Source organism: Python bivittatus, unplaced genomic scaffold, assembly GCF_059951505.1.
Source record: "Python bivittatus isolate LINGU-HERP-01145 unplaced genomic scaffold, Pbiv_v1 ctg000610_np1212, whole genome shotgun sequence".
Taxonomy (NCBI): domain Eukaryota; kingdom Metazoa; phylum Chordata; class Lepidosauria; order Squamata; family Pythonidae; genus Python; species Python bivittatus.
The window spans coordinates 332,312-359,596 of NW_028277088.1; the positions used below are offsets into that span (position 1 = coordinate 332,312).

The following is a 27,285-nucleotide window of genomic DNA, read 5'->3' on the forward strand; positions in this document are numbered from 1 at the left end:
TGGAAGCTCTTGATGAAAAGGAGGCAGGAGGTGAATCTAAATATTTGTAAAATTTACTAGGGAAGGGGGAAAAACATTTCAAAATTTACGTTTTTATTTGTGCAATCCGTACATTCAGCACTGTTTGATTACAGAAGGCGTATGCTGCTTTGGGGTCCTGATCCTCTTCTGTACGTTCTTCACACTTGTCTTCTGAAGAGGAGACTCAGCTCTGCATTGAATATGAGAAGCAAAATGTGGAAACAGGCTTCAATTCTTGGTCCTGATCTCCAAGCTCAGACCCTGCAGGAGGAGAGGGGAAAGTTGGAAGGTGCCAGCCAGACCCGGAAAACACCCTGACTCGGGATGAGCTGCCCGCATCGTCTATCCTGCTTGTGGGTTGACTGCCTCATCCAGACAACTTACAGCTTAAAGAATCCAAGTTTGGTTCCTGACTGTTTTTATTGTTAGTCTTTCACACAATCGTGGTTTCCGTCTGCTGCAGAGCACAAGAGACTTTCACAATTGCACTTCTGCTCATGGGACGATGCTCCAGTTACTTATTTAAGTAGTGCAAAGTGAAACCCTGCAGTTTTCTCCAGGGATTGTGAAAGGGGTTAGAAGGGATTGTTCAGAAGACCCATTTACAAAATTCAGTTGGGAACAGGCCGTTTTTTAAAATCAAATTTATATCGCTGGCCATCCCACAGAAAAGTGACTCTAGGCAGCGCACAATACAACACAATCAAAACATTAAAACAATTAAAAGCAATATTATTAATAACAAGATAGCAGAGAAAAACCGATGTTAAAAACAGTGCAACCACCTCATTAGATCACCACCTCCTTGAGACCCCAGGCCTGCTGACATAGCCATGTTTGAGGGACTTCCAGAAGGATATCAAGGATGGGCCAGTCCCACCTCCGGGGGAAGCTGTGCCACGGGGCAGGCGCCGTGGCAGAAACGCCCGTCTCCTGAGTCCTGCTGGATGAAGCTCCTTCGCAGATGGGACAGACCTCTTCTGCCGGACTTGATGGGGCGGGCAGATGTGACTGGGTGGAGGGGGTCCCTCAAGTAACCCAGCCCCATGCCATGAAGGGCTTTACAGGTCAAAACCAGCACCCTGAATTGAACCTGGAAGCAAACTGGCAACCGGTGCAGCTTGTGGAGCAGAGGGGTAACATGTCCCGTTCTTGGGGCCCGCGCTGCCACATTCTGCACCCATTGAAGCTTCCAGATACTCTTCAAGGGCAGCCCCATGTAGAGCGCATTACATTAGTCCGCCAGGGAGGTGACCAGGGCATGAGCGACCGTGAGCAGAGCCTCCCAATCCAGGAACCGGCACAACTGGCACACAACACAAAGCTGTGCAAAGGCCCTCCTAGCCACGACTGGCACCTGGTCTTCAAGCAGGAGTCACGAGTCCAGGAGGACCCCCAGACTGCGCACAGGGCCTGTTTGGGGCAGTGCCACCCCATCCAACACCAAAGATGGCATCGTCCTGAGCCGGAGGGCCCCAAACCCAGAGCCACTCAGTCCTGGTAGGGCTCAGCTGAAGCCCGTCCAGACCCCCACGGCCTCTAGGCAGGGGATGGACATCAATAGCATTGCTTAATCAGCCAGGGGCAGAGAGGTGTAGCTGGGCATCATCAGCGTACCGATGATACCTCACCCCATGGCGACAGATGATCTCACCCGGCGGCTTCATGTAGTTGAACAGGAGGGGGGAAGAGGACCAAACCCTGCGGCACCCCACAAAGTAGGGGCCGAGGGTAGGATCTCCCCCCACATCAACACCAACTGGAACTGGCCCCAGAGGAAGCAGAAGAACCCACACAACACTGTCCCGCCCACCCCCAATCCCGGAGCTGATCCAGAAGGATGCCACGGCCGATGGCATCAAAGGCTGTTGAGAGGTCAAGCGGAGCAAGGACGGAGGCGTGGCCTCCATCCCACTCCCGCCAGAGGTCATCCAAAAGCGCAAGCAATGCGGTTTCTGTTCCACACCCAGGCCCGAATCCCGACTGAAGGGGCCCAGATAATCGCTCTAGACCTCTGACGTACCTGCATGCCAGGACTGACGGATATCAAATTGCCCCAGGGACTTGGGCATTCCCACGCCTGGTCTCAGCAGTAGGGAGTTGATGCTGCAGAAGTGAAGGTCAGAGAGCCAGGGGTGGGGTCAGCAGGGAGGGCCTCCAAAGGAGTCATGGGGGCTGGCCGGGACAAGGGTTGGGTTTGAAAATGCACCTTTCCTCATGGCACGTTTGGAGAAGACGTTCCCTGCAGAGACAACCCTTGCTTTGCCGGGAGGGCCATACTCAGGGGCGGTCAGAAAAGTGAGGGTGCTGGTTGTGACAGCACAGTCTGAGTCCTGCCCCTTTTGGCACACATAAAAAAGGGGTAGGGTTTCAATCGAGTTGTCATGACCCCCACCTTGACTTTTTTTGCACCCTCCAAGGATGCCCCAGCTTGGCTTCCCTGCCTGGATGTGGGTGAATTAAAAGTGTGGGGCTGAAACAGACACTCCGCTTGGCTGCTGAGGCTCCGCTGTCAGCTTTGAAAGGCTGGGCTGTGCACTTAGGGAAGGGATAAGAAGAAGAGAAGCCCCCAATGGCTGTACCGGTCGTGAGCGCCCATCGCCATTGCTCTCCCCTCCCTGCTCCGTCGTCGTGACTTCTGGGGCCACCTGCCTTCTGCTCACGCCGCCTCCTCGCTACTAAGCGGACGCAAAACAGCCCCCCAAACCGGCGCCCTTCCAGAGCAGAGCCGCTGCTGGGTTGCAAGAGGTCCTCTGATGGTGGACGCCTCATCTAGAAGAACTGCTTGCAGGGCGGAAAGTCTTTGGGCCAAAACAAGGGGCAAGCACGGACATGCTGCAAGCCCAGGGTCTCCCCCCGCGAACCCCCCAGCTCCAGTTCAGAACCTCTTCATTCCCAGACTTACCGTCAAATTCCTTAGTTTTTCCCAAAGGAGACTCAGAACCTCCTTGAGTGTTTCTGGACCTGAATCCTGCGGAAGGAGAGCACACCAGGAAGCCCCCAAAACAAAGACCCGCTACCGTAAGGCACGCGCCACGCTCACTAAGGACTGCTGAAGCGAGCCCTGCCGCAGGGCACTCAGGGACACCTGGCCAGCCCTCGTCTTCTGTCGTCCTGCATGGACGTCAGGTGGGTGCAGATCTGGGGCCCTGGAGTTCACACTGAGCAACAATTCTTTCATGGATCGCCTGACCCTCCTAAAACAGGGCCCCGTCTTTCCAGGTAAACTGAGGGAAGCAGGCTCTGCCACGTGCAGATCGGCTGGACCTTTGCTGAGCCCCAGAGTGACATCCCCATCCCCCCCGCCGCCTCTCCAGCCAGCTGCCTGTCCCCTAACTGGCCGGCCTCAGTCCTCATCCAAGGCTGATCTCTTGCCCGGTCTGCCAATCGGATTTCTGCAAAGGCTCGGAAGAGTGGCTTTAAAGAAGGAATCAGTGAATGAAAAATAAAAACCAGCGGATAACTAGGGCAACTTTTACTGTCCTAATCAACCTCAAGGGTCTTGGATTACAACACCCATACTTTACAGCAAAACTCTTCCCTTCACTACGACTGTAATAAAACAGCTGCGGGGGGCAGCTCTTGTTTTAACTAAGCAAGACAGCTGGAGGCCAGGACCATGGACCGAGCTGGATTAGGACCAAGGGAGGGGAGCGTTGCCGGTTCCTCTCCCTGCCTTTCCAGACGTACCTGTGCCGTATGCTCAGGAGTCAGCGAGTCGGAGTCAGGTTCCCATGGGACTGCAGGCTGGAAAAAGGAAGTGCGTCAGACAGACAGACAGGCAGACAGCAGAGCCACGGGCCCTCGGGCCAGGACCCCCAAGGGGCAAAAAGCGCTTGCTTAGCATGAGCAAGGACTGAAGAGATTGAAGCAATGAGAGTTACGGACTGTGGAAAACTCAGGCGAGTGTCAGTGGACACCCTGGATTCACAATGAACACGCAAAGGCTGTATTCTTGTAATCTGCCCAGCTTAAGCAGACTCGTTTTTACCAAGATGGAGCAGATGCGGCTTCAGAAGCTGGTGGGTTCCATCAGAATTCCACCTTTGGCTTTGGAGGGCAGGGGTTTCCCAGGTCATAAAAGTCAAGATGGCACCCACCACTATTTTTTAACTGTGCCACAGAGCTTTGATTGCACCATCATGGCCACCCTCGTGACATTTTTTACCATATCCTGCAGACATGGCTGCCTGAAAATGTGGCACCAGGGATTTGGGGAGGATGAAGAGATTTTTTTGGACTGAGATTTGGGATGGGGGATTAGGAGTTTTTGTAATGTGAAGGTGACCAGGGCGTTGATCCTGCAGCCAAAGGATCCCCTCAGATGCAGCCAGAACTGGGGTACCGGCCAAACCCAACAGCCCTCATTCCGCAGGTTCAAGATGGACTTGATCCTGGGGAATGGATCCTGCGCTCCCAAAGCAAATCCCTTCCACCTGAACAGTCAGGCTCAGGAATGATGCTGGGCACCAGGGGGGCACCTCACCAGCAGGACCCAGAATGGGCCTTGCTTGCCCTGCACCATATTCTAGGTAGTCGTTCACCTGGAAATTTGTGTCACCAATTGGGGAGTAGCATCCAGAGCAGTGACGCCAGCAACGAGAAAATCCATGTATCCTGGGTCGTACCTGGAAGCAGGAAGGGCAGCCTCGTTAGCAGCCGGCCGGAGCAGCTGAGGCACCTTTCGGGGTAGGGCAGCCTTCTCCAGTCCAGTGTCCTCCAGAGGTCTTCGACTACCACTCCCATCGTCTCCTTGGGCTGAGGTTAGTAGGACCAAGGAAGCCTCATTCTGGCTCAGCCCAAAAATGATGTTCATGGATTGAGTCAGAATGACATGCTACATGCAGGTTCACTGAGGTGTGGATAAAGCACTCTGCATCTACTGGCATATGTATGAAGAGTTAAAGAAAGAGAAAGCAGTTCAGCCTACGCTGCTGAAATTTTTCATTGCCTTTTCCCGTCAAGCTGGAACCAATTACCCTATTTCCCATAGAAATAAGTGAGAATTTGAATAACGCGATTATTGCGTGGGATTCATTAACCACACTAATTGAGATCTACCTGTAGCTCAGAGTGGTGAAAGAAGGAGCGGTCTCTGTCTGCAGAAGGAAACACCCTGTTGGGTCACCAGCCCGAAGAAGTTTCTCCCAGCCCTCCTACCCCCCAAAGGACTGGCGGTCAGCACTGCTTGCCACTGGACCATCCTGCAAATAAGGGCAGCTACCTTCATCCTGGGAGAGGGAACACATCGGAGTATTTGGATCTTCTCAGTAGCTTTGGGGACTATTGGTTGGGAGGGGATTTTGGAGAGTTGCTGGAGGCCCAGGAGACACCCCCGCCCACTGTATGTCATGAGAGTGCAAATCCCAAGGCCACTGTCTTTGCCCGCGTTTCTCCCCATGAAACGTAACTGTGAAGAGTGCAGAGCTCACCAGTTTTCTGGCTGTGGCCTCAACTGCCAGAGCCAAGATGACAGCCAGGATCAGCCAAAGGCTCTTCATGGTCAGCCGTATCCGCAGAATTAGAGGAGAATTAGAGACGCTTGACTGGAGAACCCGCTGTGATGTCTGCCCTTCTGTCACTGGACTTTGACTCTACTTTCCTGGAACTGTGTGTTTTTGGATAATCTGGATTGTTAGCATACGACAGAGCAATGGCCTTCAGCCTCTGATAAATGATTAGCAATTTTGAGAGACCTCCTAACGGCTTCCAGTGACTTGCTCCTCACAGTCCTTTCCCAGAAGCTACCAGGGGAGGGGGCATCCAGGTCATTGGTCTGGAAATTTAAGTGCTGCTTCCGTACTTCCTCAATTCCACACCAAACCTCGATCCACCTAAGTACCTACCTATCATGCTATTCCCTTTCAGGACAAACGACCTTTGGCAAAGCGAAGACAAAGAGGGAGAAGTAGTGGGCCAAAGAAACAAAAGGCAGGATATGAAATATATCTACACTCAGTTTATGCCAACCCCATTCACTGCACCTCTTTATCTCCAACAGAAGAGCATCTCTGTAGCTCAGGGTTGAACTGGGGAGTCCTTGGTGTTCTCTGGGCTTGGTGGTTTTCTTGCAGACGTTTCATGACCCGACTAGGTAACACCTTCAGTGCAAGCAAACCACCATGCTCAGAGCACCAGGAACCCCACCTCTTTATCTTTCTATCCTTGCAAACCATCCTTGCTTCCACCACATCCAGAGCACTTCTTCACAGACGGCCTTTTGTTCTTTAAGCGCCATCTCTTTGAGGACCTCCTCAACTGCATCCAGTCCTAACCTTCTGGGTCTTCCCAATCTTCTCAAGCAAGCCGAACCTTCTTCCAGTATTTGTTTTGCCATTCAGTTCTCATTCATGCTCAATATAAGAGCAAGCCAGCTCCATCTGTTCCTTTCGTGCCTGGCCACCTCCTTCTCCACTCAATCCACCGTCATTCTTGTCTTATCACATATGCTCCTTAAGTCTCCCACCCCCTCAGCACTCAGCTTCCTTTTACGTTCCCCCGGGTGCCCACCTCTCATTTCCATATGACAGTGAACAAAGCACCTTCTTAAGTATAGTCCTTTTCACTTCTTTCGGCAAATACATGTTCCTTGCAACGGATCATCTGCTACAAACTACCTTTCTAACAGCCTCCGTACAATCTAGTTTCTAGATTCGAGATCCTAGCTTGTGTAGAATAGCATGAACATGTTTGGAATAAAACTGGGCTTTGGTTTTGCACATAAAAAACAGGTAGAACTTCAGTCACATAATTGCAGGGTCACTGGGTTTTGACTGCAATGTTGGGGCCACCATCTTGATTTTTTTGACACGCACCCTCCCACAGATGCCCCTGACGATGTTGGCTGTATTGGCATTGGAGCTCAACAAACTCAACAGGCTGTATGTTTCCTGTCCCCAACTTTGAATAAACTTGGAGAATTTTACTTTGCATTCAAGCCTTGGATGGACACACTGCCGGCAAGACCACCATGCCTAATTTGCTTTACCGCTGGGACGAGAAAAGGGAAGGGCACCCAAGGCATATTTTGTTGCTCCTCACAGCTGCCCTGCCCAGAGGTGCAGCCTGGAGACCCTGCGTTGCTGGGAGAGCGGGGGGGCGAGTCCCCGGTTCCACGTGGATGGGCTGTCTGGAAAAGGGGAGCCCCCCGCAGCACTGACGGCTGCTTGCGTGAACTCTGCGTGACCCAAGGAGGACAGAAAGGAAACCTGGGTCCTCCGGCTGCCCAGTCCTTCGGCGGCCAGGAGAGCCTCGGACACGCAGCTAAGGATTGCTGAGGCCATTCCCACAGACGCGCTTACGGGGCACGCCAAGGCAGGGGTTTTGTCCACGGAAGGGCCAAAGAAGGAAAGAGGATGGAGACCTGACTTTATCCTGTCCTCTTCTTGTTCATCTCCCAGTGAATGATTTCCCGGTTTGCCTCCCAGTGGGCTCCAGTTTAGCCATAAACCTGGATAGCACAACATCTGCAAAGAGAACCAGCTCGACTTATTGGCTGGGTTCGCACAACTTGCCTGCCTGGCCTCAAGTGGACTCTGGGCAGTTTGAGGCTCGGGGAGTTGTGGGAATCCGGCCCTTATTTTAGCAGGTGGTGTGAACCAGCCGATCGCATCAAGCCATCAGCAGCTTATTTGTTTTAACATGGCAGCAACCATGGTTTGTTAATACAGATTAGGGGTTAACTGTGTCGTGTGGACCCAGCTTCTCTGCCGTTCTGGCAGATCCACATCTAAACAGAATCACAGAGTTGGAAAGGGCCTCAGAGGTCATCTGGTCCAACCCCTGGTCAGCGTGGGATCAGCTAAAGGGATCACCAAGAATCTCTTTAAGGAACAAGCCAGTGAAGACATTATTCATTCAGTTAGTAATTATATGCATTTTTTTACAATATGTAAATAGCACCCATGGGCCAGTCCAGGCCAAATCGATGGTAGGTGTGAAAGACTACCAATCTGGCCTCTCAATCCAAACTGGCCCAGTTTTTACATGCACACGTGCGCACACATACACAGAGAGAGAGAGAGAGAGAGAGAGAGAGAGAGTGCACTCTTTTTTCCTTTTCCTGTCTTTTCCTTTTATTGCTTTTTCTTTGGGGTTAAAAATCCACATATTGGATGAGTAAATCAGCACCTTGCCCGGCCTTGGGGTCCATGGGTCACTTGGGTTCCAGTCCCTGGATGGGGGCCCAGGAGAGCCAGCCACGTGGGCAGGCGGGGGAGCTAATCTCCTTCGCTGGACCTTCCCTCTGACTCCGAGTGGCTCTCGTTCCAGCTTGCATTTTTGCTCTCCTGGACAGGTGGAGCCAGAATCGTCAACCCAGAATAGCAGCCTCGGCAGATGGGCCTGATGCCAGCTCGCATCCTCCCTCTGCGCATGCCGACAGCTTCCCTTTTGGTCCTCGGGTCCGACTTCAGCTCGAGCTGCAGGAGGGAATGGAGACGGGTGGTGGCGCATCGGTCCTCCAGCCAGGCCAAGGGGCTCCCTCGAAGAAGCCCGCTGCTCCGCCCAGGCTCTCTCTGGCCATGACCCGCCCTCCTCCCAGCAGCCAGCTAGACTGGCATGAAGTGGGCCGCCCCACGCCCCACCCCTTTCCTGCCTCTGTGCCTCTGCTCCCAGTCCCTGCCAGCCCCATCTTCCCTCTAAGGTGAGGGGGCAAAGTCTTGCAGTCTTGGAATAAGGGGAAAAGAGGGTTTTCATATTTCTGGACACAGTATGCAAAGACATAGATCTCTGGAAAAGGCTCAGTTGCTGGAAAAGGTGGAAGGAAAGAAAAAGAGGAGGAGGACGAGGAGGAGGAGGAGGAGGAGGAGGACGAGGAGGAGGAGGAGGATCAACAGCATGGTGGATGGACTCAGTTACAGCGACTGTTGATGTACCATTGGAAGACCTGAAGAGTCAGATCAGGAACAGATTGTCATAGACAAAATCTATCTATGTGGTTGGTAAAAGTCAACACTAAGGGTCAATATTGTCTTGCTGGAATATAATCAATCAATTAATGCAAAAACCCACCTCCCTTTGAGAAGTCCATAATGCTGGTAAAGATGGAAGGAAAGAGAAGAAGTGGATGACCAGCAGAAGGTGGACGGACTCAGTTACAGGGGCAATGAGTGCACTGTTGGAAGACCTGAAGGACCAGGTTGGGGACAGACCTTCCTGGAGAAAATCTATGGAGTTGCCAGGAGTCGGCACCGACTTGATGGCACCTGATCAAGCAAGTATTTCACAGCAGGACGGTTAAGGATGACATAAGCCTGGCCCACTTGTGGGCTGCGGATGAGATGAAGGCAATGTCCGAGGACACGGGATGTGTGGGAACATAGGTTTCCAGGACAAAAAGGCCCATAATGCTTTCCACCCATCCTTCAATTGGGTTGGCACAAAATGTGTTCTCCCAGTGGGCAATCCCCACCTTCCTCAATTGCCCTGATTTTCCCTCAAGGGAATAGGTGTCAAAGCAGATTTTGTACCCCTTGAAGTGGAGCTGCCCTTGAACAATGTCCGAAGAAGTGGGGGAAACGGTACTTTACACCACTCCATTTAAGGACAACTTCAGCCTACTTTACTTGCAGGCTGGGAGGGAGAGGAAGATAACATCAAGAGGACACAGCAGGACAAGAGGTTGCCTAGGCACGTTGGTGCCATGTTTGGGGTCAAGTGGGGGGAGGCCCTAGAGAAGCCATTTCCTTACTGTTTGCTTCCTGACTCTGGCTCCTTCCAAGCGCAAGAGATGCTCCAAACATGGTCAGGTTCTCTTGGCAACCACGGGGCAAGTTACAGGAATCTCCACCCCATCTGTGGGATGCTGGGAATATCAAAACCTGGTTGGAAGGGAGGCAATGAATACTCTCGCCTTCCACCAATATTGACACAGTGCAGTTGGACAGCAGACATCTGTGCTTCTGGGAACATTTACAGGGGGATGTCAAAAAAGTCAAGATGGTGGCTGCGACTGTGTGATTGAAGCTTTATCCCTTTTTTATCCGTGTTGCACAGACACCCCCAATTCTGGAACTCCCTTGTATTATAAGCCCGTTTTGCACTTGAGAATCATAACAGTCTAGTTTAAAAGAGTTATGGGACAGCTGGCTGGGAATTCTGGCCCTTGTAGTCCCCCAATTTCTGGGGGGCACCAGGTGGGGGAGAGAGGACTGTCTGGCACTATCAATGTTAGGCAAGGGCACCCTTAGCATAAATAGCCTTCCTTCAAGTATTAACGTCTGCCCTATTGACTGACAACATGTGGCTGTTACTGGATGAGTGAAAGAAAAATGACCTCTGAGGGAATTGGCAAGCGCAGATCGAGAATTTAAGGCCGCCTTTAGATAACTCTCAGTCCAACTTCCTCCTGAAATGATCAGAGCTGCCATCTCATCAACCAGAGCCCATCCCTTCCTCCACTCATGTTTTCCCATTACTAATAAAAATGTGCTTCTACGATGGACAGGCATGTTTCTGGCTGCTAGCCTGATTGTGCAAATGTGCAAGAAGTAAAAATCCCTGCAGGATTGCACATACCTGTGGAGGCAGGGGAGAGGGTCCCTTCAGGTCCTCCCCCTTCTGCTTCTCCTCTGCTCGACATACCAGCTTGCTGGGTTCCAGGCTTGGCATGGTCAGAACATCCGTCCTGTTGAAAACAGGTTCCTCCGGCCGTCTAGGCTGCAGAAAGAAAGAGGAACATTAGTGGTCTAGGGAGCTTCACGATGCCACTTCCAACCGTTGGCTCATTTCGCTTTGCGGGCTTGTGGAACTGGGCTTCGTGCTAAAGGGTTCTTAAGCTGGGGCTAACAGATCTAAGTGCAGAAGCCATATAATTGGTAGAGAGCAGCAACAGGTAATAGTTTCCTGTATTTCTGGCTACCATCTAGCGGTCATTTTGCTTTGCACCCCAAATTTGGCAGCCCTGATCAAAGTAAGAGGGGGGTCCAAAATCTGCCAGGCAGGTTTGGGGCCAAACAGATCATCCACTTGGGCATGTGGTCTTATGGAAAGTAAGCTTCAAATAAGGGCTAAGAAAGGGGGCGCTTTTTACGTTCTTCACAGGCAGAATCTAGCAAAAAATAAAAGTAAAATTATGAAATCTACAAAAACTCTCCACCTGTACCCCCTTCTTCTCCTGGATGAAGTTTTGTGAAGAAGCTGCAGATTTAGAGAAAGGGATTTGGAGAAAGATGATGAACAAAAAGTGAAGCTGAAGCTCTGGAAAATATGGGAGGAGGTCCCCTGAATGGGTTAATGCTGCAAACTTTCCTCCGTTCATCCTATATTATTATGGTCCTTCAAATCAACCCTGACTCATGATGGCTAGAGGAACAAGTCCATGTAATATTCCCGACAACATTTTCAAAGCAATTTTCCATTGCCTTCTTCCTGGCACTGCCAGGGAGAGATTGGGCCAAAGTCCCCCAGCTGTCCTTGTGCCGAAGGCAGGACTGGAACTCTCAGTGTCACAGCTTCTAATCCAGCCACTTAAACCACTGTTCCAAATGGGCTCACTCATCTTTAATAGGTGTACATAAATGCAAATATTGCAAACATCACCCTCCAAGGGTTTCAGAGAAGAAAAAAAACAATTGAGAAAATGCACCCCCCCAACCCCAACCCCAACCCCCCCCCCCCGCAATCTCTGGAGACTTGGATAACCAATAACACTACTGGCTACACCAATACACTGCACTTCTCCATGGTTTCATAACAGACCCAAAGTATGGGAGGACATCCGCGTGATTTGATGAAGACAAATGGAATGAAGACACCATCAAGCTGAACAATCAAGAGTGATGCCATGATCAAATCTGACTCTCCTTATCTTTTTGAGATCCACCCATGTTGGCTAGATGTTGACAGTTTCTACTGTTCAGGTGGTATTTTCCAGATAGACTAGAAAATCCCAACAAATTCAAAATGCCAAAAGGTGGAGTGTTGAAAACGTAACCAGATTTAAGTGAAAGAAGTTTCTGTTCTGGCACAGGCTGCCAAACTGGCAAATGCCAGGTGGTTGATGTTGATTTGCCTACTGAGCCTGTCAGTAAGAACCACGTACTGCACCCAAAGGGAGAGGCCAGGCTCAGATTTAGGCCATTTCCTTCTGCCTTGCTTTTGGGCAACGGCAGAGGTTTCTGGCTGTGCCTCAAGGCAAATAGTGCTGGTCTTTGGCAGCCGCAAACCTCCCTTTAGCCCAGCTGCCCGGACGCTTCTGAGAAACAACCCAGAAGAGTTGCCACTTCAGAGGGCAGAGGACAACCATCCAATAAGTAAACTATCTACGTCCTTCAGGAGAAAAATGGTTTTCGGAACATTGGTACGTGTGGGAGCAACTGTGGGGCCAGCCAAGTGATTCCACAACATCATGAGTTGATATGACAGGAGTGGCACAATTGTGCCCTTTGCAGAATGCAAAACCTGCAGCGGCAGTCAAGAGATTTCAGATGTTCAAGAAGCAAATTAAACATACGGCGAGGCTGGCCTAAAAGGAAAGGCCTGGAGCAGCTTCGAGAAAGGGAGACGGGCCTTCCCTGCTCCCAGCCAACCATCCGCTGCAGTGAGGCAGTCTGGGACTAACCGTGGGGCGTCTTAGAGGCTCTCCAGGGCAGCCTCTGTGGGAGACACCCAGCGCTGAAGGTCCACGCTTGCCCGAGCGAGGCTTCTGCCCTTGCCATCCAGTTAGCCTGCAGGCTTGATTAACATGCGAGACCCCTTGCAACCCACAGCAGCGCCATCCAAGGCAGGTTTGGTATCTTTTCTGTTGCTGCTGCTGCTAAGCTGGAAAACTAGGTTTCTGCGCTTCCCTTTGGTCCCCCAAGTACTTACCAGCCCCAGAACTGAGTACCTTCCAGGGTAATACGTGCTGTTTAAAATCCTCATTAAGTATCGGTTCTGTGCATGGAGAGAAGGAGAAGTTCAGGGTAAAATGCCTCTACAGCCAAAGGAGCCACAACTGCCGTACCGACTGTGCTCACGAAATGCTTAACCTGGTTAGCGCATTCATCATTTTCCCAATTTGCTCAGGACATTGAAAACTAAACAGGTGAATTAGGATTCCACATCACGCTAAACCACACACACCAAAAAACCCCAAGTCACCATCTTAGGCTTGTACTTAATCTGGTTAATAATTTATTTTAGTATTTATTTATTTGTTTGTTTGTTTGTTTGTTTATGCAGTTTGTTTATTTATTTATTTATGCAGTTTATCAGCCGCCCCTCTCACTTGGGCTGCATACAACAAGGTTAAAAAACAATCAATAAATACCTTAGAAAGTATAAAAAATATTAAAAAACAAACTAAAACAAAAAATAGGTGATGTTAAAAATAATGGAGCCCCCTCACTGGATCACCCATTGTCCCCTGGGGTCCCCAGGCCTGCTGCACAACCAAGCCTTGCGGGGCCTCCAGAAACCCGGCAGTGACGAGGCCAACCTCGCCTCCACAGTGCGGGCACCACAGCAGGAAAGGGCCGCCCCCGAGAGCCCACCAAATGTAGTTTTCTAGGCATCGGAACCTGGAACGCCTCTCTGCCGGATCGGGCAGATGAAGTCGGGGAGAGCCGGTGTACACCAAAGGGTGTATTTTCACAACGCACTTAACTTTGTTTTGGGGTTAACCCATTTTCTAGGTTTATACAATTTGCTCAATCATAGTCTAACTGAAAGGTCTGGTTTGTGCAACTTGCTGAGGCACAAAAAACTAGCCAAAGTAAAAAAAAATAGCTAACCATGGTTAACATGGGCAAATCACTAGGGTTTAGGTGACCTGCTTAAGTGCGTTATGTGAACCCAGCCAATCTCCCTCTCTTTCATCCATATCTAGAAGCACAGTCCACGTGTGAAGTGGATCAAAGTTGCATTTTTTAAAAAAGTTGTGTTCATGGAGAGATTGCGGGGAAGGGAAGGCACCAAAGAGCAGAAGAAATGCAAAACTATCCCCAGAGTAATGAGAAGAACATGCGGGGGGGGGGGGTTCCTTTGGAGCTCCTTCTGTCTCCCCCTTCCCAATCTCCCCTGGAAGAGGATAGGAAAGGGACCTGTGCAAAATACCCTTTTCATTTTTTTTTTCCAGAAATGACCAAATCAAAATTCCCATATTCAAGAGGCAGCCAGACTCTGGAAAGCTCCAAAGGGCAAGAGCACCTCGAGACTTTTGCAGCGGGCAGAGGAGGGGAAGGGTCTCCTTCTTCATTAGAGACACCCACAAATGCCCCTTCGCTGCTGCCTCAGAGCATCTCTCGGCGTAAGAACCGCGGTCCTCAGTTCCCAAGGAAAGCAACTCCCATTGAAACCAATGCAGGTTCAAAGGAAAGTTCATTTACTGGAAAGTAGCAACACCTCTAAAGCCATAGCCGGACCTGAGTCCTGCGCGCGCCAAAACTTAGTTTTACTTCACTCCCATTTCACCCCCCCTTCAGTCTTGGAATCTCTCTTGCGCGTGCCGAAGGTGGCCTCAGGTTCCCACGTTGGTAAGGCCTTGGGCATTCCTGAGGGCGAGATAACGGCCCATCTGCACCTAGCGGTTCCCCTCCCAACCTTCCCTCCCTCCCTCCCCGTCGCTGTAATGGCAGGAAACGAAGCAGGCGAACTAGCGGGGCCAGCGGTTGCTTGCGAGGGCTCTGGCGCTTGGGCTTGGAGCTAAGGAAGAGTTCGGGATCCGTTCCCACCTCAGAGCCGAGCGTGGACTTTCTGGTCTCCCTCCCTCCCCTCCCCTCCCCACCCCACCCCACCCCACCCCAGTCTTCTTATGCCCCTTTGACCACACCTGGACCTGAGACAGCCCACCTTTTTCGCTTCGGGGGCAGTTGCCAGCAGAGCCAAGATGGCAGCCAAGGCCAGCCAAGGGTTCTTCATGGTTGGTGGGCTTTCTCCGTCCTCCGAAGCGAGAGGGTGGCAGAGCGAGCGCACCCGTGACGCCTGGCCCTCCCCTGGCCCTGGCCCCGGCCTCTTCCCACCCGGCGATTGGAGTGCTGCTGGAGGGACGGTTGTTTACCTCCGGGACTGTCAGCAGAGAGCAGTGCAAGGGACTGGTGGCTGCCCCGTCAAAGAAAGCGGGCCAAAATGGGCCACGCGTGGTCCAGAAGTTGTCAGGTCTGCCCTGGATCGTTTTTTCTCGTGCAAATGTTGACTTAAAAACTGTAGTCGGTGGCAACTGCTCCATCTTTGGTCTTTGACAAGCAGACTTTAAAGGGGGGTAGAGCGTTTGTGTCGCAGATACAAACCAGATGGAGCTTCGGCTGCACCATCGTGGCCACCCTCTCGACTTTTGGGACCATCCCCTGCGGACATCCCAGCCCCAAGGGGGTCCTGTGCTCATAGAGCTCCTTCCAGAGGGAATCTCTGGTGCCTTTCTCCACCCAAACCCTGCACCGTGGCCTTTCCCACGACTCCGCTCAGCCTCCCGATTGCGGGGAAACCCTCCCTCCCTCGTTTCCCACCAGCCTCACCCCACCTGCCCTGCTGCCATGATCTGGCACTGTTGCAAAAACATTAAGGTGACCCCCCATGGCACCCAACATTTGGGGGAATGTAGTTGGCCACCCAATGGGCCCCTCCTCTGGCAGGGAGAAGGCCCTCTCTGAGACCACCCCCAAATATAGCCTGGCCAACATTGTTCCCCCAATCTACATGTTCCCCCAACTTCAGCGTGAAGGTGTTGTTGTGGAATTTTGCCAAGGACGGAGCACAACGCTGAGAAGAACCAGGTTTATTGCCATGGTCATTGGGGGCCTGCTTTCAAGAAAGAGGGGCCCTGAACAATAGAAAAGCATAGGATTTATACACTTTTGAGGTTGAGAGGAGGGAAATCGGAGGGATCTGATTTGAGGATAGGTTTGGATAGGTGTTAAATGGGGAATAAGTGGTTTTTCTATTGTGAGGGCAAACCCTTAAGCCCAGGTGATGGCCCTCCCATTGTTTCAGTAGGATAACGTTAAGAGGGCTATTCTTACCAACAGAGGCGAATATGTGCAGCTCAGAGTTGAACTGTGGCGTCTTTGGGGTTCTCTGAGCTTCGCTGTTTTCTTGCAAACGTTTCCTTACCTGCCTAGGTAACATCTCCCCACCAGCAATCACCACCCAGATAAGCAGAGATTAACACCGAGATTAGCACCAGACATACAATCAGTAGTAAACAATGCCTTGACCAAGAGGGAAAAAATAAGGCAAACAGGACCCCCACCCCACCGGCAGGGCAGGCCACAGTATATAAGCAGAGAGCAAGCCGCATCCCATTCTAGCGCTGAAGATGCTGCCTAGCCAGGTAAGGAACCGGTTGCAAGAGAACCCCCGAGCTCAGGGAAGCCCACGGACGCAGCGGAGCAGGGCCGCTCTTGGGCCATGCAATGGCCCGGAGCCGATCCTGTTTTGCGTGAGCAAAGAACGGCGGAAGGAAGCGGGGAAGAGAGATTGCAGGCGAGGCGAGGCGAGGCGAGGCGAGGCGCGGGGGGGGAGGGTGTCCAGCTTTATTTCGTTCTTTTTCCATCAGTGTTTTGCTAGCCATTTGTGCAGGACGCATCCGCAGAGCACGGCCTTTCCGCCGCTGCCCGCCCCGCAGCCGAGCCCCTCACCTGCGGCCTTTGCCACCGGGCAGGCAAGCGACGCCCCCCAAGCGCTGCTGCTGCTGCTGCCGCCGCCGCCGTCGGTGGCGCGCAGCGGGAGCGCAGGAGGGCCTGGCGTCCTCCCGGCTGCGGGCGCTGCCCCTCCTCGGCCACCGGCCATTTTGGCTCGTGCTGCTGGGCTGCGGGAGGCCCGGGAGCGGGGCCCGGGGCTCCGGAGAAGCCGCCCTCTGGCGCTCGGGCACAGCCCCCGCCTGTCCACCGGGCCCCTGCTGCTCCCTGGCCCGACCCGGGACTGCCGGGGCGGCATCTCTGGCGGAGAGCGCCCCGCCGCCCAGCTCGCCCCCTCCCCGGCCCCCCATCCCGCGCGCGGGGGCGGCGGGTAGAGGAGGGGCAGACGCCTCCGGACCGATGGCGCGCCGTTCCCGCCGGCGGCGCTTTGCCCCGGCCTGGGACCCAGCGGCGTTCCTGCCCCGGGGAAAGCGCGGTCGGCCGGCCGGCAAGGCGCGGCTTCTTCGCACCCGCCGCCGCCGCCGCCGCTCCTCTGCGGGAGGCAGCGCGCATTTCTTCGGGGCGCCGGGAGCAAAGCCTGGGGAGGGCGGCCGCGCGGCCTGAGCAGCTGCCGGCTGGTTTCCGCGGGGGCGGGTTTCGGGGCAGCCGGGACACGAAGAGGAACGCGGCTCGGCGCCCCCCGTTCGCGCGCCCCGGGCCGGGCGCGGGGGCGGCACCGCGGCTCTCCGAACCGCGAGTCCGGGCTGCGAGAGGGGAAAGGGCAGCGCGGCCCGGCCAGGCGCCCCCGCCCCGTCTGGCCCGGACGGCTCTAAGCGGGCCCGGCGGTTCCGGGGGCCTCGGCGCAGGGGTGCCGCGGGGTCTTCCGGGGTCTCCAGCTGGAAGGTCTTCGCGGGGCCTCCCCGCCTCGCCCACCCCCGCAAGGGGCGTGGCGCTGTGCCGCGGCTCCCCCGCCCTTCCCGCCGCGGCCGGTTCCCACGCCCCCCCCCCCGGGCGCGGAGCGGCCGCCCAGAGCCGAAGCGGCGGGCCGGGGGCGCCGCGGAGCGGGAGACCCGGGGGAATGGCGTGGGGGCGCGTTCCGCAGAGGAGTGGGCGGGGCTTCCCCGGCCCCGCCCCCGGCAGGTGCGGGCTGCGCCGGAGCGGCCACGAGGGGTCCCCTCGCCCCAAGCCCCGCCTGCGGGAGGGGGGAGGGGCGGCGGAGCTCGGCGCAGGGGCCTTCCCGCCGCCCCACTGCCGCCCGCGCTGCCGGCCCGGCGCCCTTCCCGCCCCCGATGAGCAGGAGCAGCGGCCGCAGGCGCAGGAGCAGCAGGAGGAGCAGGGCCCGGCCCCGCCGGAGGGCGGCGGCCCAGGTAGGAGCCCCCCGGCCCTGGGAGGCGGCGCCCGCCGGCCGGCCGAGCAGAGGGGCGCGCGCGGCTCCCCCGGCGGCGCCGGTGCGCCAGGCGGGCGCGAAGCCGCGGCTGCCGCCCGGGCTCCGCCGGAGGGCGTCGCTCCGTCCCGCGTCTCTTGCCGTGCTGGGGCCGCCGGGGCGTCGATCCCGGCCCCGCTCGGATGCCCGCGGCGGAGGGCGCCCGTCCGCCCCTCCCTTCGCGGGGCTTTGGGGCGGGCCGTGGCTCGGGGCCCGCGTCCTCGCTGGGCTTTACGGCCGACCCAGCCCTGCGGCGCAGTCCGCCGCCCTTCCGGGGGGCCCTTCCCGGCCCCGGCCCCGCCCCCGCCCCGCGCGGCTTGGCCTGGCTTCTGCGCCGGTCCCTCCCCGCCATCGTTCTCCCTTCGCCTGAGCCGCGGGGTCAGCGGGCGGCGCCGGGGCTCCTCGCTCGATACCCCTCCCCAAACGGATGAGCGGCCCGAGGGGAGGGGAGCCCTACCGCGCTGAGGCGCTTTCCTCTTCCTCCAGGCTGCCGTGACCTTTGCGGATGTCGCCGTCCATTTCTCCCAGGAGGAGTGGGAGATCCTGTCCGACGCCCAGAAGGCGCTGTACCGAGGCGAGATGCTGGAGAATTACGGCAGCCTCCGCCTGCTCGGTGAGGGGCCGGCTCGGCCTGGGCCTGGGCGGGGGAGGAACCCATCGGCCGTCATCCCAAGCCGCCCTGCCCCTGCCCCTGCCCCTGCCCCTGCCCCGCTTGGTGCCCGTCCGAAGGCGCTGGGCTCCAAGTCGAGAATGGGCCCCGAAAGGCTGTCTCTCTGCCTCGCCTTTCTTCTGAAAGCTCAAGCCGAGCGTCACGGGTGGGTCTCTTCCAACCGTATTGAACCCGCGAGCTTGGTGGCTGTGAGAAAGCGCCACTGGCCAAAGGCCACCAGGTGCGCTCCGTGGCCAAGGAGGAGGAGGGGAAGGAACCACCAGGAGAGGCTGCCCAGAACAAACGCTAAAAATATTCCCCAGGCCTTGCTCTTCCCCAAACGGCCACACATTTTTCATCTCCCCGGGTCCCATCTCCCAGGAGGCCCCCGAGCATGATGGGGAAGAGCAAAGAAAGAACAGTTCCCACTTTTGAAACCCAATAAATACATAAATAGATAAACGCGACCTCTTGCCACGCGGCCTGTCTTGAACCCTCTCTGGCCACCCTGCCCCGAGCAGAGTTCCTCCTTCGGCTGCCGTTCTCTGCACTGTTCCTTGGGAGGGGGCCCATTTCTTTCAGGACGCCGTGGGGTCCCTGCCCCCGTGGAGCTGCGCCCTCCTTGACGTCACAGTGGCCCCTTTCTCCAGCCCCACCCCGCGGCTCTCACCCTTCCCTCTGCCCACAGGCCTTGTGATTGCCAAGCCGGAGCTCATTTCCTGGCTCGAAAAAGGGGAAGAGTTGTATGAGGACTTCCAGGAGAGGGGTGCCCCGGCCCCCTTCATTGGTGAGTAGCCGCCTTTGTGGAGCAGTAGGGCGACGGCATCCCAAAAGCTTCAGAGGGTTGGGTGGGTTATGTAGGTAGCAGCCGGAAGGGACAACTGTCCTGGGAACTGATGGATCCCAGGTGGTGCCTCTAATCGGTGCCCCTGGCAGTTGGCGCCCAGGCAGAATCCCCTTGTTTCGGCGGGCTTCCCTTTGTCTCCCTACAGGGCACGATTGCCTTCCCTCTGCCCTGTAGGGACCCACTGCCCTCTCTCCTTTTCAGGAGCGTCTCTTCCCCGAAGGCTTAGAGCCTGTTTCCTCACAGGGGCCTGAAGCTGTTTTTCTGAATTCCAGCAGTGCAGAATATACTCTCCGTCCATGGCATCTCATTGATGCTCTCATCCTCTACCGCCTGCTTGGGTTTCTTATAAAAGGTTGCTTCCACTATCTGTTTTTGCTGCAGAACTTACTTTCTTTGAACTGATTAATCTGTGTCTCATGGCTCCAGTCCTTTGACTTCTTCAAGGACTTCTGTGAGCTTCTGTTTGTTGCAAATATATCCCAGGCAGAAGATAGACAGGTCAGACAAGCTTCTGCCAGTTCTCCCTATAGGTTCTTTCACTAAGCTTGCGCCCTGGAAATTGGCTGCCTTATATTCCTTACTGAGCTTACTGCTTACTCAGTCACTCATAAATAACAATCAGTAGCTCTCAGGACACAAGCTGACAGCCGTTCACAACTCTGCACATAAATTCTCAGAACGCACAGCTTTTCTGGTTGTTCTGCCTCTTGTTGGTCATTGCATCAGTTGCGGGTCCCCTCCCCCAGCAAATGGGAAGACTTCACCATTTTTAATGGTGTTTCTGTTGGAAATAACTTGCTTCATGTCCTGGTTCTTTTTTCTAGCAGCTCAGAAGAGAGTTACCCTTCCCGGGAGATCAGGTGTACATCAAGAGAGCTCCCCTGAAACATTACAGAAAAACGAGAATCACAAGCAAGGAGGAACCACTCAGTCACCCAGAAACGATCCAGAGCCAGGGGAGGCTCGTGTAACGAAGAAAAAAGGCTACAGATGCTACGATTGCGGGAAGCTCATTGGCAGCAGGACGAACCTCTCTACTCACAAGAAGATCCATGCAGGTTTGAGGCCCTACAAGTGCCATGAATGTGGGAAAACATTCATTCGGAGCACTCACTTAACCGTCCACGGACGAGTCCACACTGGGGAGAAGCCCTACCAGTGTAAAGACTGTGGGAAGCGGTTTAGTCAGAAGGCCAACCTGTACACCCACTTGATCACCCACTCAGGAGACAGGCCCTTCCAGTGTGCCGAGTGCGGGAAGCGGTTCAGCCAGAAAATATACCTCACCCTGCACGAGAAGCTGCACACGGGAGACAAGCCTTACCAGTGTGAGACGTGTGGGAAGAAATTCATCTCCACAAAAGTCCTGCGGAATCACCAGAAGTCTCACTTAGGGCCTTTTCCCTGCGCTCACTGCGGGAAGAAAATCCAGTCAGCAGCAGGCTTGAAGGTGCACCAGCGGCTTCACACCGGGGAGAAGCCCTTTGTGTGTGCCAGGTGTGGGAAGGGGCACGCCAGCACCAACCTGCTGAACTACCACATCAATCGATGCCACTTGAAAGAGCAGCTCTACCAGTGCAGCTACTGTGAGAAGCGCTTCTGGCAGAAGTCGTCGCTGACCTCCCACCACAGAATCCACAGTGGGGAGAGGCCTCACAAGTGTGCCGAGTGCGGGAAGGGTTTCCGCCGCAGCAGCGTCCTGAAGAAGCACGCAAGGACTCACACGGGGGAGAAGCCCTTTTCCTGCACCGAGTGTGGGAGGAAGTTTACCACAAAGTGCACCCTGAAGAACCACCAGAAGATCCACACGAGGGAGAAGTCGTTTCAGTGCCGCTACTGTGGGAAGAAATACCGGTATAACATTTTGTGCCAGAGACACGAGGAGATGCACACGGGCCAGCGGCCGACATGCCTTCAGTGCGGGAAGGTGCTGCGCACCGAGAGGGAGCTCTTGATACACCAGCGAATCCACACAGGGGAGAAGCCCTTCCAGTGTCCCCGCTGTGAAAGGGGCTACCATCGGAAGAACGATTTGGTGAAGCACATGAAGAGCCCGTGCCCGGAATGAGCCGTAGGTAGATGCAGTGAGAAAACATGGGGGAAATGCTTTCAGAACACATAGGAAGAAAATATGCTGAAAAATCCTGTGGTCTGTTTGTGAGAAAGGAAACTCTGAAGGTGGAGGGTTTTTTAAAGCCTTTTAAAAATGTAATTTTTATTTTTCCAGGATATATAAAAAGATAAAGAGGAGACAGAGACATATACACAAATGTTTTCTATTATGTGCCGAAGACTCCTTTCAGCCTAATTTTTGAATAAATCATTAAATGTTGCCATCAAGTCATTTTGTACTCATATCAACCACATAGATAGATTTTCTATGTCAAAGCAATAATCCAGAACTGCATATCCATGATGTATTCATTTCCAATGCGGAGTAATTATCTTCATTGCTACCCGCACACCCTGCTCAATCGTTCTGATTCTTCAGATCTTTGGATATATTCAGAACACATCCACAACCTAAATCTACAATTATTTTGTAAAAGCAGGGTAAGAATTTTGTGAAACCGCACCATAATGGAGTTCTAGCACACTGCTCATCCTATAACAGCCTCCCGCTCCGGCCCTCATTTTTGCTTTCGAGCAGCCATTTGGTAGTTCCTGATCCCACCACCTTTCTTCCAGAGGGTGCCTCACCTGGGGTCCTCCTCTAGCCCTGCGATATGTGAGTTTTCATACCCTGCACTACCCTTCTAGTGAGTAAAAGGCCAAGTTACAAAAGTTGGCATTTCAATTGTGCCATTTCCTGGCCATCTAGCGTATGAGGATCTGGCGGGCAGACTCAGCTGTTCCCTCCCGCCTTGGGAGATAAACCCATTTCACAGTAAGATAAAAACTATTTAAAAAAAAAAGATGACATATTTAAGCACCTAGATTAAAATATAAAACTGACACATATTTTCTTTAAAGGAAAATCCCCAAAGAAAATATAAGCCTCCAGTTAGACACGGTCAGCTAAAATTAAAAAAAACTTGGAATAGAGAGCTTGGAGTGGGATTATCAGAGGACACAAAAAGTTATTCTAAAAATTAACATCATGCCCTATTGAAGTCTTTCTCTCAACCTCAGCAACTTTTAAGATGTGTGGACTTCAACTCCCAGGATTCCCCAGCCAGTGCATGCTGGCTAGGGGATTCTGGGAGTTGAAGTCCACACCTTAAAGTTGCTGCTCTATCAGAATAATGGGTCCAGATTGGAATTACATACAATTCATTGGTCCATATGGAGAAATTAAGAACGAGATCCTGAAGCTTGATATGGGCACACAAACAATTCCTCCTGCAAGTCCTAGCTAGAACATTACCTGGTTCTACTGGAGCGGAATCTTGATGCAGAAACCATGCATTACTACGTGGGCTTCCCTTTTTTCCTGGAAATTCCAAACTTTAAGATGAAACTGGTGGGGAACAATTTTACCCCATGCTTTCTTTGAGCCTTAGCCGACAGCTTCTGGAGTTCTGACTCATGCTTGAAAAGGACCAGGCCTTTTTCTTATTCCCAGGAGGGGACTCAGTATCTGTGGGGTCCTTGGGGTTCTCTGAGCTTGGTTGTTTCCTTGCAGACGTTTTGTTACCCCGCTTGGTAACATCGGTGCTAGAATGGGATGGGGTTTGCTCTCTGTTTATCTACAGTAGCTTGCCCTGTCAATGTTGGCTGGGGTGTTTCCCCCCCTCCCATAGTTCCTTGATTGGGGTATTGTTTCCTGCTTGATTGTTTGTCTGGTGTTAATCCTGGTGTTAACCCCTGCCTATCCGGGTGTTGATTGCTGGCGAGGAGCTGTTCTGGTCTTTCTGTTTCCTTTTTATTCTCTCTTTGGAATAGTGTATAGATATTGTTTATCTCTATGTGCCTGCTGATGGCTGCCTTGTCTGAAGACCAAGCTTTCAGGAATGCCAAGCTTACACACCATTCAAAAGAGACAATAAGAAGGAAGCAGAAAGACCAGAACAGCTCCTCACCAGCAGTCAACACCCGGACAGGCAGGGATTAACACCAGACAAACAGTCAAGCAGTAATCTATACCCTAATCAAGGAATGACCTACTCAGACAAACAATTCTACCACTGAACAGGTGACCTAGCCGGGTAACAAAACAAAAACAGCCAAGCTCAGAGACCCCCAACAACTCCACAGTTCAGCCCTGAACTACACAGATTCACTTCTCTTGGGACTCAGTATCTGAATCCGTGCCCTGTCACAGCTCACGCCTTACTCGTAAGAACTGTATACTGAGAATGTCTTCACTCTGCACAAGAGGATGGAGTCTGTTGGCTGCCCAGGAGCCCCCATTCGCAACAGGAGTATTCGTATGGCGAAGTTCTCCCTCCATCCTGCGACACATTCAGCACAATTGAGTTTGTCGCTCCTTATTCCGGGGTTCTTCGACTGCACCCCTTGTAATAGCCTTTAGAAGCTTGTAGAAGTTCAATACCAACACATTCCATTAGTGATAATGTGTCATGAGATGTTCGATTACCTTGAAGGAAACCAGATTGTGCAGGCCAAATAAAGACCCTTCTTCATCTTTATTTGGGCAGGGGCTTGCCCAGCTGTCGGAATCACAGCTGCTTAGGTTCATCCAAAGAGAAGAAAGGCTCCAGGACAAACTTCAGTCTTGCTGGAGCAAATAAAACACTTTCTCACAGTAGAACATGCTTGGGCTTAGGTCCACTTTACCTGGAACTGTCCCCAGATGCCCAGCCCTCCTAGTCAGGGTTAAGGCCTGGTTCATGGCATTTCACAAATGGGCTCAAAGGGGGCAATTGTCAAGGCACGGAGTATCAATGGCAGGTAGGTGGATCCCAGGGGGTGAAAGGTGGTCATTCCTAAGGGTGGCCTGAGATGGATGCCTTCTGGCCTGGAAAACAGACCAAGTTGGCTGCTTATCTACACGGGGTGTTCACAGCTACCCCCCCCCACCCAACCCAACCCTACCTGTAAGAAACTCAGAAGTTTAGGAACCTGCTGCAGGTGCCACAGGTTTCTGTCTCTTGCACCATAGTCCAAAGGACCCCAAGCTGTCAGACAGACCTTGCTGCTGACCAGCTACCTTGTGGCCAAGATCACCCCACTGCCAGATCGTGTTCAGGAGTCCCTCCAGCTCCATTTCCAGGCACATCGTTGTGGCAATTGGCCTGGGAAGATGTAGCATCACCCCGAGACAGGAAGCATGGAAGATTCAGGAGGTGCCACGGGTGCTCCTCCCTCATCCCACCAAGACAAAACAGCGTGGCCTCCTGGGACAGAACAGGGTGACGGGGACTACCTGTGCCCTGAGTAGCTCCATCTTGTGCACCTCCTTGTGTAACATTCACGCAGTTACAGCGGGCCTCCCACGAGTGAGGGGAAAGAAGACACCAGACTGATTCTCCTTCGGGGGGGATGAGAGCGCCCAGACCGGAGTCTGGAAACCTCTTTTATTGAGTACATCAGAGGGCTGGGTTAAGCATATCATACGTCACACTACCTAATACAAGCCCATAACCATATATGGCAATACATGAAACACAAGGGATCATGTGCTCCGATTGAGCCCGTGACACGCTGCAGGGGCTTGCTCCTGAAATTTGAGGCTTTTCCCCAGGGTGCTGCTGGTACTTTTCCATGCTAGCTTCCTTGTCGGTGTTCGACTGATTTTACTAGTCTGCACTGACAGAAATGCCTAGCACGTGATGGGGTGTTATAATGCAACATCTCCTCTGTTTTTAGTTTTTCAAAATGCATTATCTTCTTCATCACTTGGCAGCATGAGGGAGGGTTTAGTTCGCCATTTGGCGGTAACCTCTTCTTCCTCTTCGCTGCTCGAGGTCAGTGGTTGTTTCTCCAGCTCAACCTCCTGGGGAATGGGCGCGTATTTCTGTTCCCATAAGGCATTGACATGTGCAATAGCTCTTTTTTCGGCAAGCAAAGATAAGCTATTAGAAATTGTGCGAACAACTATAGGTAAAACGCAGGGTAATATTATACATCCTAAAGCAATCATTCCAATTAGGGCTACAATAGCCTGTAATCCAGGCAGTTTTGGAAACCAAGAGCCAAACATGTCTCTAAAATCAAAACCATTCCATGTTTGTACAGGCACATGAGCAATTTTTACCATTTTTTCAGTAATTTCATCAACAACTTCTCCAGACCCATCAATTTTGATACAACAATTACTGAGATTAAATTTACCACATACCCCCCCTTCCTTTGCTAACAAATAATCTAAGGCTAAATGGTTCTGCATAATATAAGTACAAGACAATGCACTCTCCTTGGCTAAAGTTTTCAAGGCGGCAACGGTATGATTAGTAATTATTTCTACAACAGCTTATAAGCAAATAATCCGATTAAGCATATAAATGGGTGTCCTTTAAAAAAAAACTACATGGCCCAACCCCACAGTCTCTGCTCTTGGTCTTGTGGGTTTGGTGCCTGATTTTGTTGGCATAATGCATTCTGTGCAGGGTGGTGCGGTCTGAGATCCTTTACTGATCGCGGCGGTCGTCACAAAAAATAGGTGGAGCTGGAGGAATGACAGGATCAGAAGAAGGGGTATCTTCATCTTTTAGCTTTTGTGGAAGATGACAGGGACGGATGTGCCGACCGGGAATCCACAAGGTTTTTTCAGGGAGGGCGACTGCGGCGTATCCCCGACCCCAGGTGATGAGCTCTGCAGGTCCTCGCCACGTCAGGTCTGGTAGGCAACGATAATAGATGAGCGGTCGGTGATGTTCAGCAGAGGGAGAAGAAGAAAAATGACGACAAGCAGCTGACATTGCAGGTTGGCCAGTCAGGTTAAGGAAGTTAAGGGTGTAAAGGCACAGGTTAAGAGTGTCTTGCACTGCTGGGAGACCAGGGGCATTTTTCCCCCTTGAGCCGATGTAGCGGTCAAGAGCATATTTTAAGGTTTGATGAGCTCTTTCAACCATGGCTTGTCCTTGACTATTATATGGAATGCCGAATTTATGAATTATGCTCCATTTTTGGCAAAAGGCAGCAAATGCTGTGCTTGTGTAAGTAGGCCCATTGTCAGTTTTGAGTTCCTTTGGGCGTCCCAACGATGCAAATGTGCGAATACAATGATTAATTACATGTTTTGTGGCTTCTCCTCTTTGTGGGGTAGCCATGATGAAACCCGAATATGTGTCAATGGACACATGGATGTACTTCCATGGAGCGAAAGAAGGATACTGGGTAACATCCATTTGCCAAATTTGACAACTTTCAGTCCCTCGGGGATTTACCCCCATAGGGATGGAGTGTGCTTGTTTACTGCAAGTAGGGCACTGTTGTAAAATAGCTGTTGCTTCTGCTCTTGTTATGCCAAATTGTTTAATCAGTGCCTTCTTGTTTTGATGAAAATAGGAGTGGCTCTCCCACAGGGTAAGTGAAGAAAGAGAGAAAGCATCAGGTGAGAGTGCAGCAGCGGCTGCAGCAGCAGCGGCAACATCATTCCCTTCTTGGATGATGCCTGGAAATGGTTGGTGGCTTCTTATGTGAGAAACATGAAAAGGGTTTGTTCTTTGGGAGATGCGGTGCTGAAGAGTGAGGAAGAGAGACAAGAGTGAAGGTTCAATAGAAGGCAAAAGATAGGCTTGATAGATAGAAGAGATAATCTGTGAGACATACAGACTGTCCAATATCAAGTTAAAGGGTTGGTCAGGAAACTGTTGAAAAGCCAGAATTGAAGCATACAGTTCTGCCCGTTGGGCAGAGGATTGTGGTGGAGTGATTTTTGTGTGCCATTGGCCTTTAAATTGCC

At 52.8% G+C, this 27,285-nt stretch overlaps 2 protein-coding genes across 6 annotated transcripts; one reads left to right on the forward strand and one right to left on the reverse strand.

Annotated features, from left to right (window-relative positions):
- Window positions 1-72: 72 nt before the first annotated feature.
- Window positions 73-15,315, reverse strand: LOC148214542 (uncharacterized). 2 transcript variants are annotated; one of them, XR_015797760.1, is made up of 8 exons: window positions 15,002-15,315; window positions 12,832-12,897; window positions 10,540-10,680; window positions 5,454-8,441; window positions 4,566-4,649; window positions 3,712-3,768; window positions 2,927-2,992; window positions 73-282 (listed from the first exon to the last, which is right to left on the reverse strand). XR_015797760.1 is itself a non-coding variant. In XM_088150203.1 (4 exons), the coding sequence occupies exons 1-4, from the start codon at window positions 14,860-14,862 to the stop codon at window positions 8,241-8,243; spliced, it is 477 nt and encodes a 158-aa protein (XP_088006329.1). In that variant the 5' UTR covers window positions 14,863-14,945; the 3' UTR covers window positions 8,071-8,240. The 2 variants fall into 2 exon arrangements, 1 of the variants encoding a protein (XP_088006329.1); XM_088150203.1 differs by lacking the exons at window positions 73-282; window positions 2,927-2,992; window positions 3,712-3,768; window positions 4,566-4,649; window positions 15,002-15,315 and adding an exon at window positions 14,794-14,945 and having other exon boundaries at window positions 8,071-8,441.
- A 1,672-nt stretch (window positions 15,316-16,987) lies between these two features.
- Window positions 16,988-21,807, forward strand: LOC103053225 (uncharacterized). 4 transcript variants are annotated; one of them, XM_088150199.1, is made up of 4 exons: window positions 16,988-17,923; window positions 18,466-18,592; window positions 19,317-19,415; window positions 20,300-21,807. In XM_088150199.1, the coding sequence occupies exons 1-4, from the start codon at window positions 17,846-17,848 to the stop codon at window positions 21,541-21,543; spliced, it is 1,548 nt and encodes a 515-aa protein (XP_088006325.1). In that variant the 5' UTR covers window positions 16,988-17,845; the 3' UTR covers window positions 21,544-21,807. The 4 variants fall into 4 exon arrangements, with proteins under 4 accessions (XP_088006325.1, XP_088006326.1, XP_088006327.1 ...); XM_088150200.1 differs by having other exon boundaries at window positions 20,303-21,807; XM_088150201.1 differs by lacking the exon at window positions 16,988-17,923 and adding an exon at window positions 19,677-19,827 and having other exon boundaries at window positions 18,443-18,592.
- Window positions 21,808-27,285: the final 5,478 nt, after the last annotated feature.

What these genes read in the sequence shown, in the direction of transcription:
- LOC148214542 (XM_088150203.1), bottom strand. Translation starts at nt 14,862, where the DNA reads ATGAAGAACCCTTGGCTGGCCTTGGCTGCCATCTTGGCTCTGCTGGCA. An exon ending in CTGCCCCCGAAGCGAAAAAG is followed by an intron (nt 12,898 to 14,793) that starts GTGGGCTGTCTC and finishes CTCCATGCACAG; the next exon opens with AACCGATACTTAATGAGGAT. An exon ending in GGTACTCAGTTCTGGGGCTG is followed by an intron (nt 10,681 to 12,831) that starts GTAAGTACTTGG and finishes TTCTTTCTGCAG; the next exon opens with CCTAGACGGCCGGAGGAACC.
- LOC103053225 (XM_088150199.1), top strand. Translation starts at nt 17,846, where the DNA reads ATGAGCAGGAGCAGCGGCCGCAGGCGCAGGAGCAGCAGGAGGAGCAGG. An exon ending in GCCGGAGGGCGGCGGCCCAG is followed by an intron (nt 17,924 to 18,465) that starts GTAGGAGCCCCC and finishes CTCTTCCTCCAG; the next exon opens with GCTGCCGTGACCTTTGCGGA. An exon ending in CGGCAGCCTCCGCCTGCTCG is followed by an intron (nt 18,593 to 19,316) that starts GTGAGGGGCCGG and finishes CTCTGCCCACAG; the next exon opens with GCCTTGTGATTGCCAAGCCG.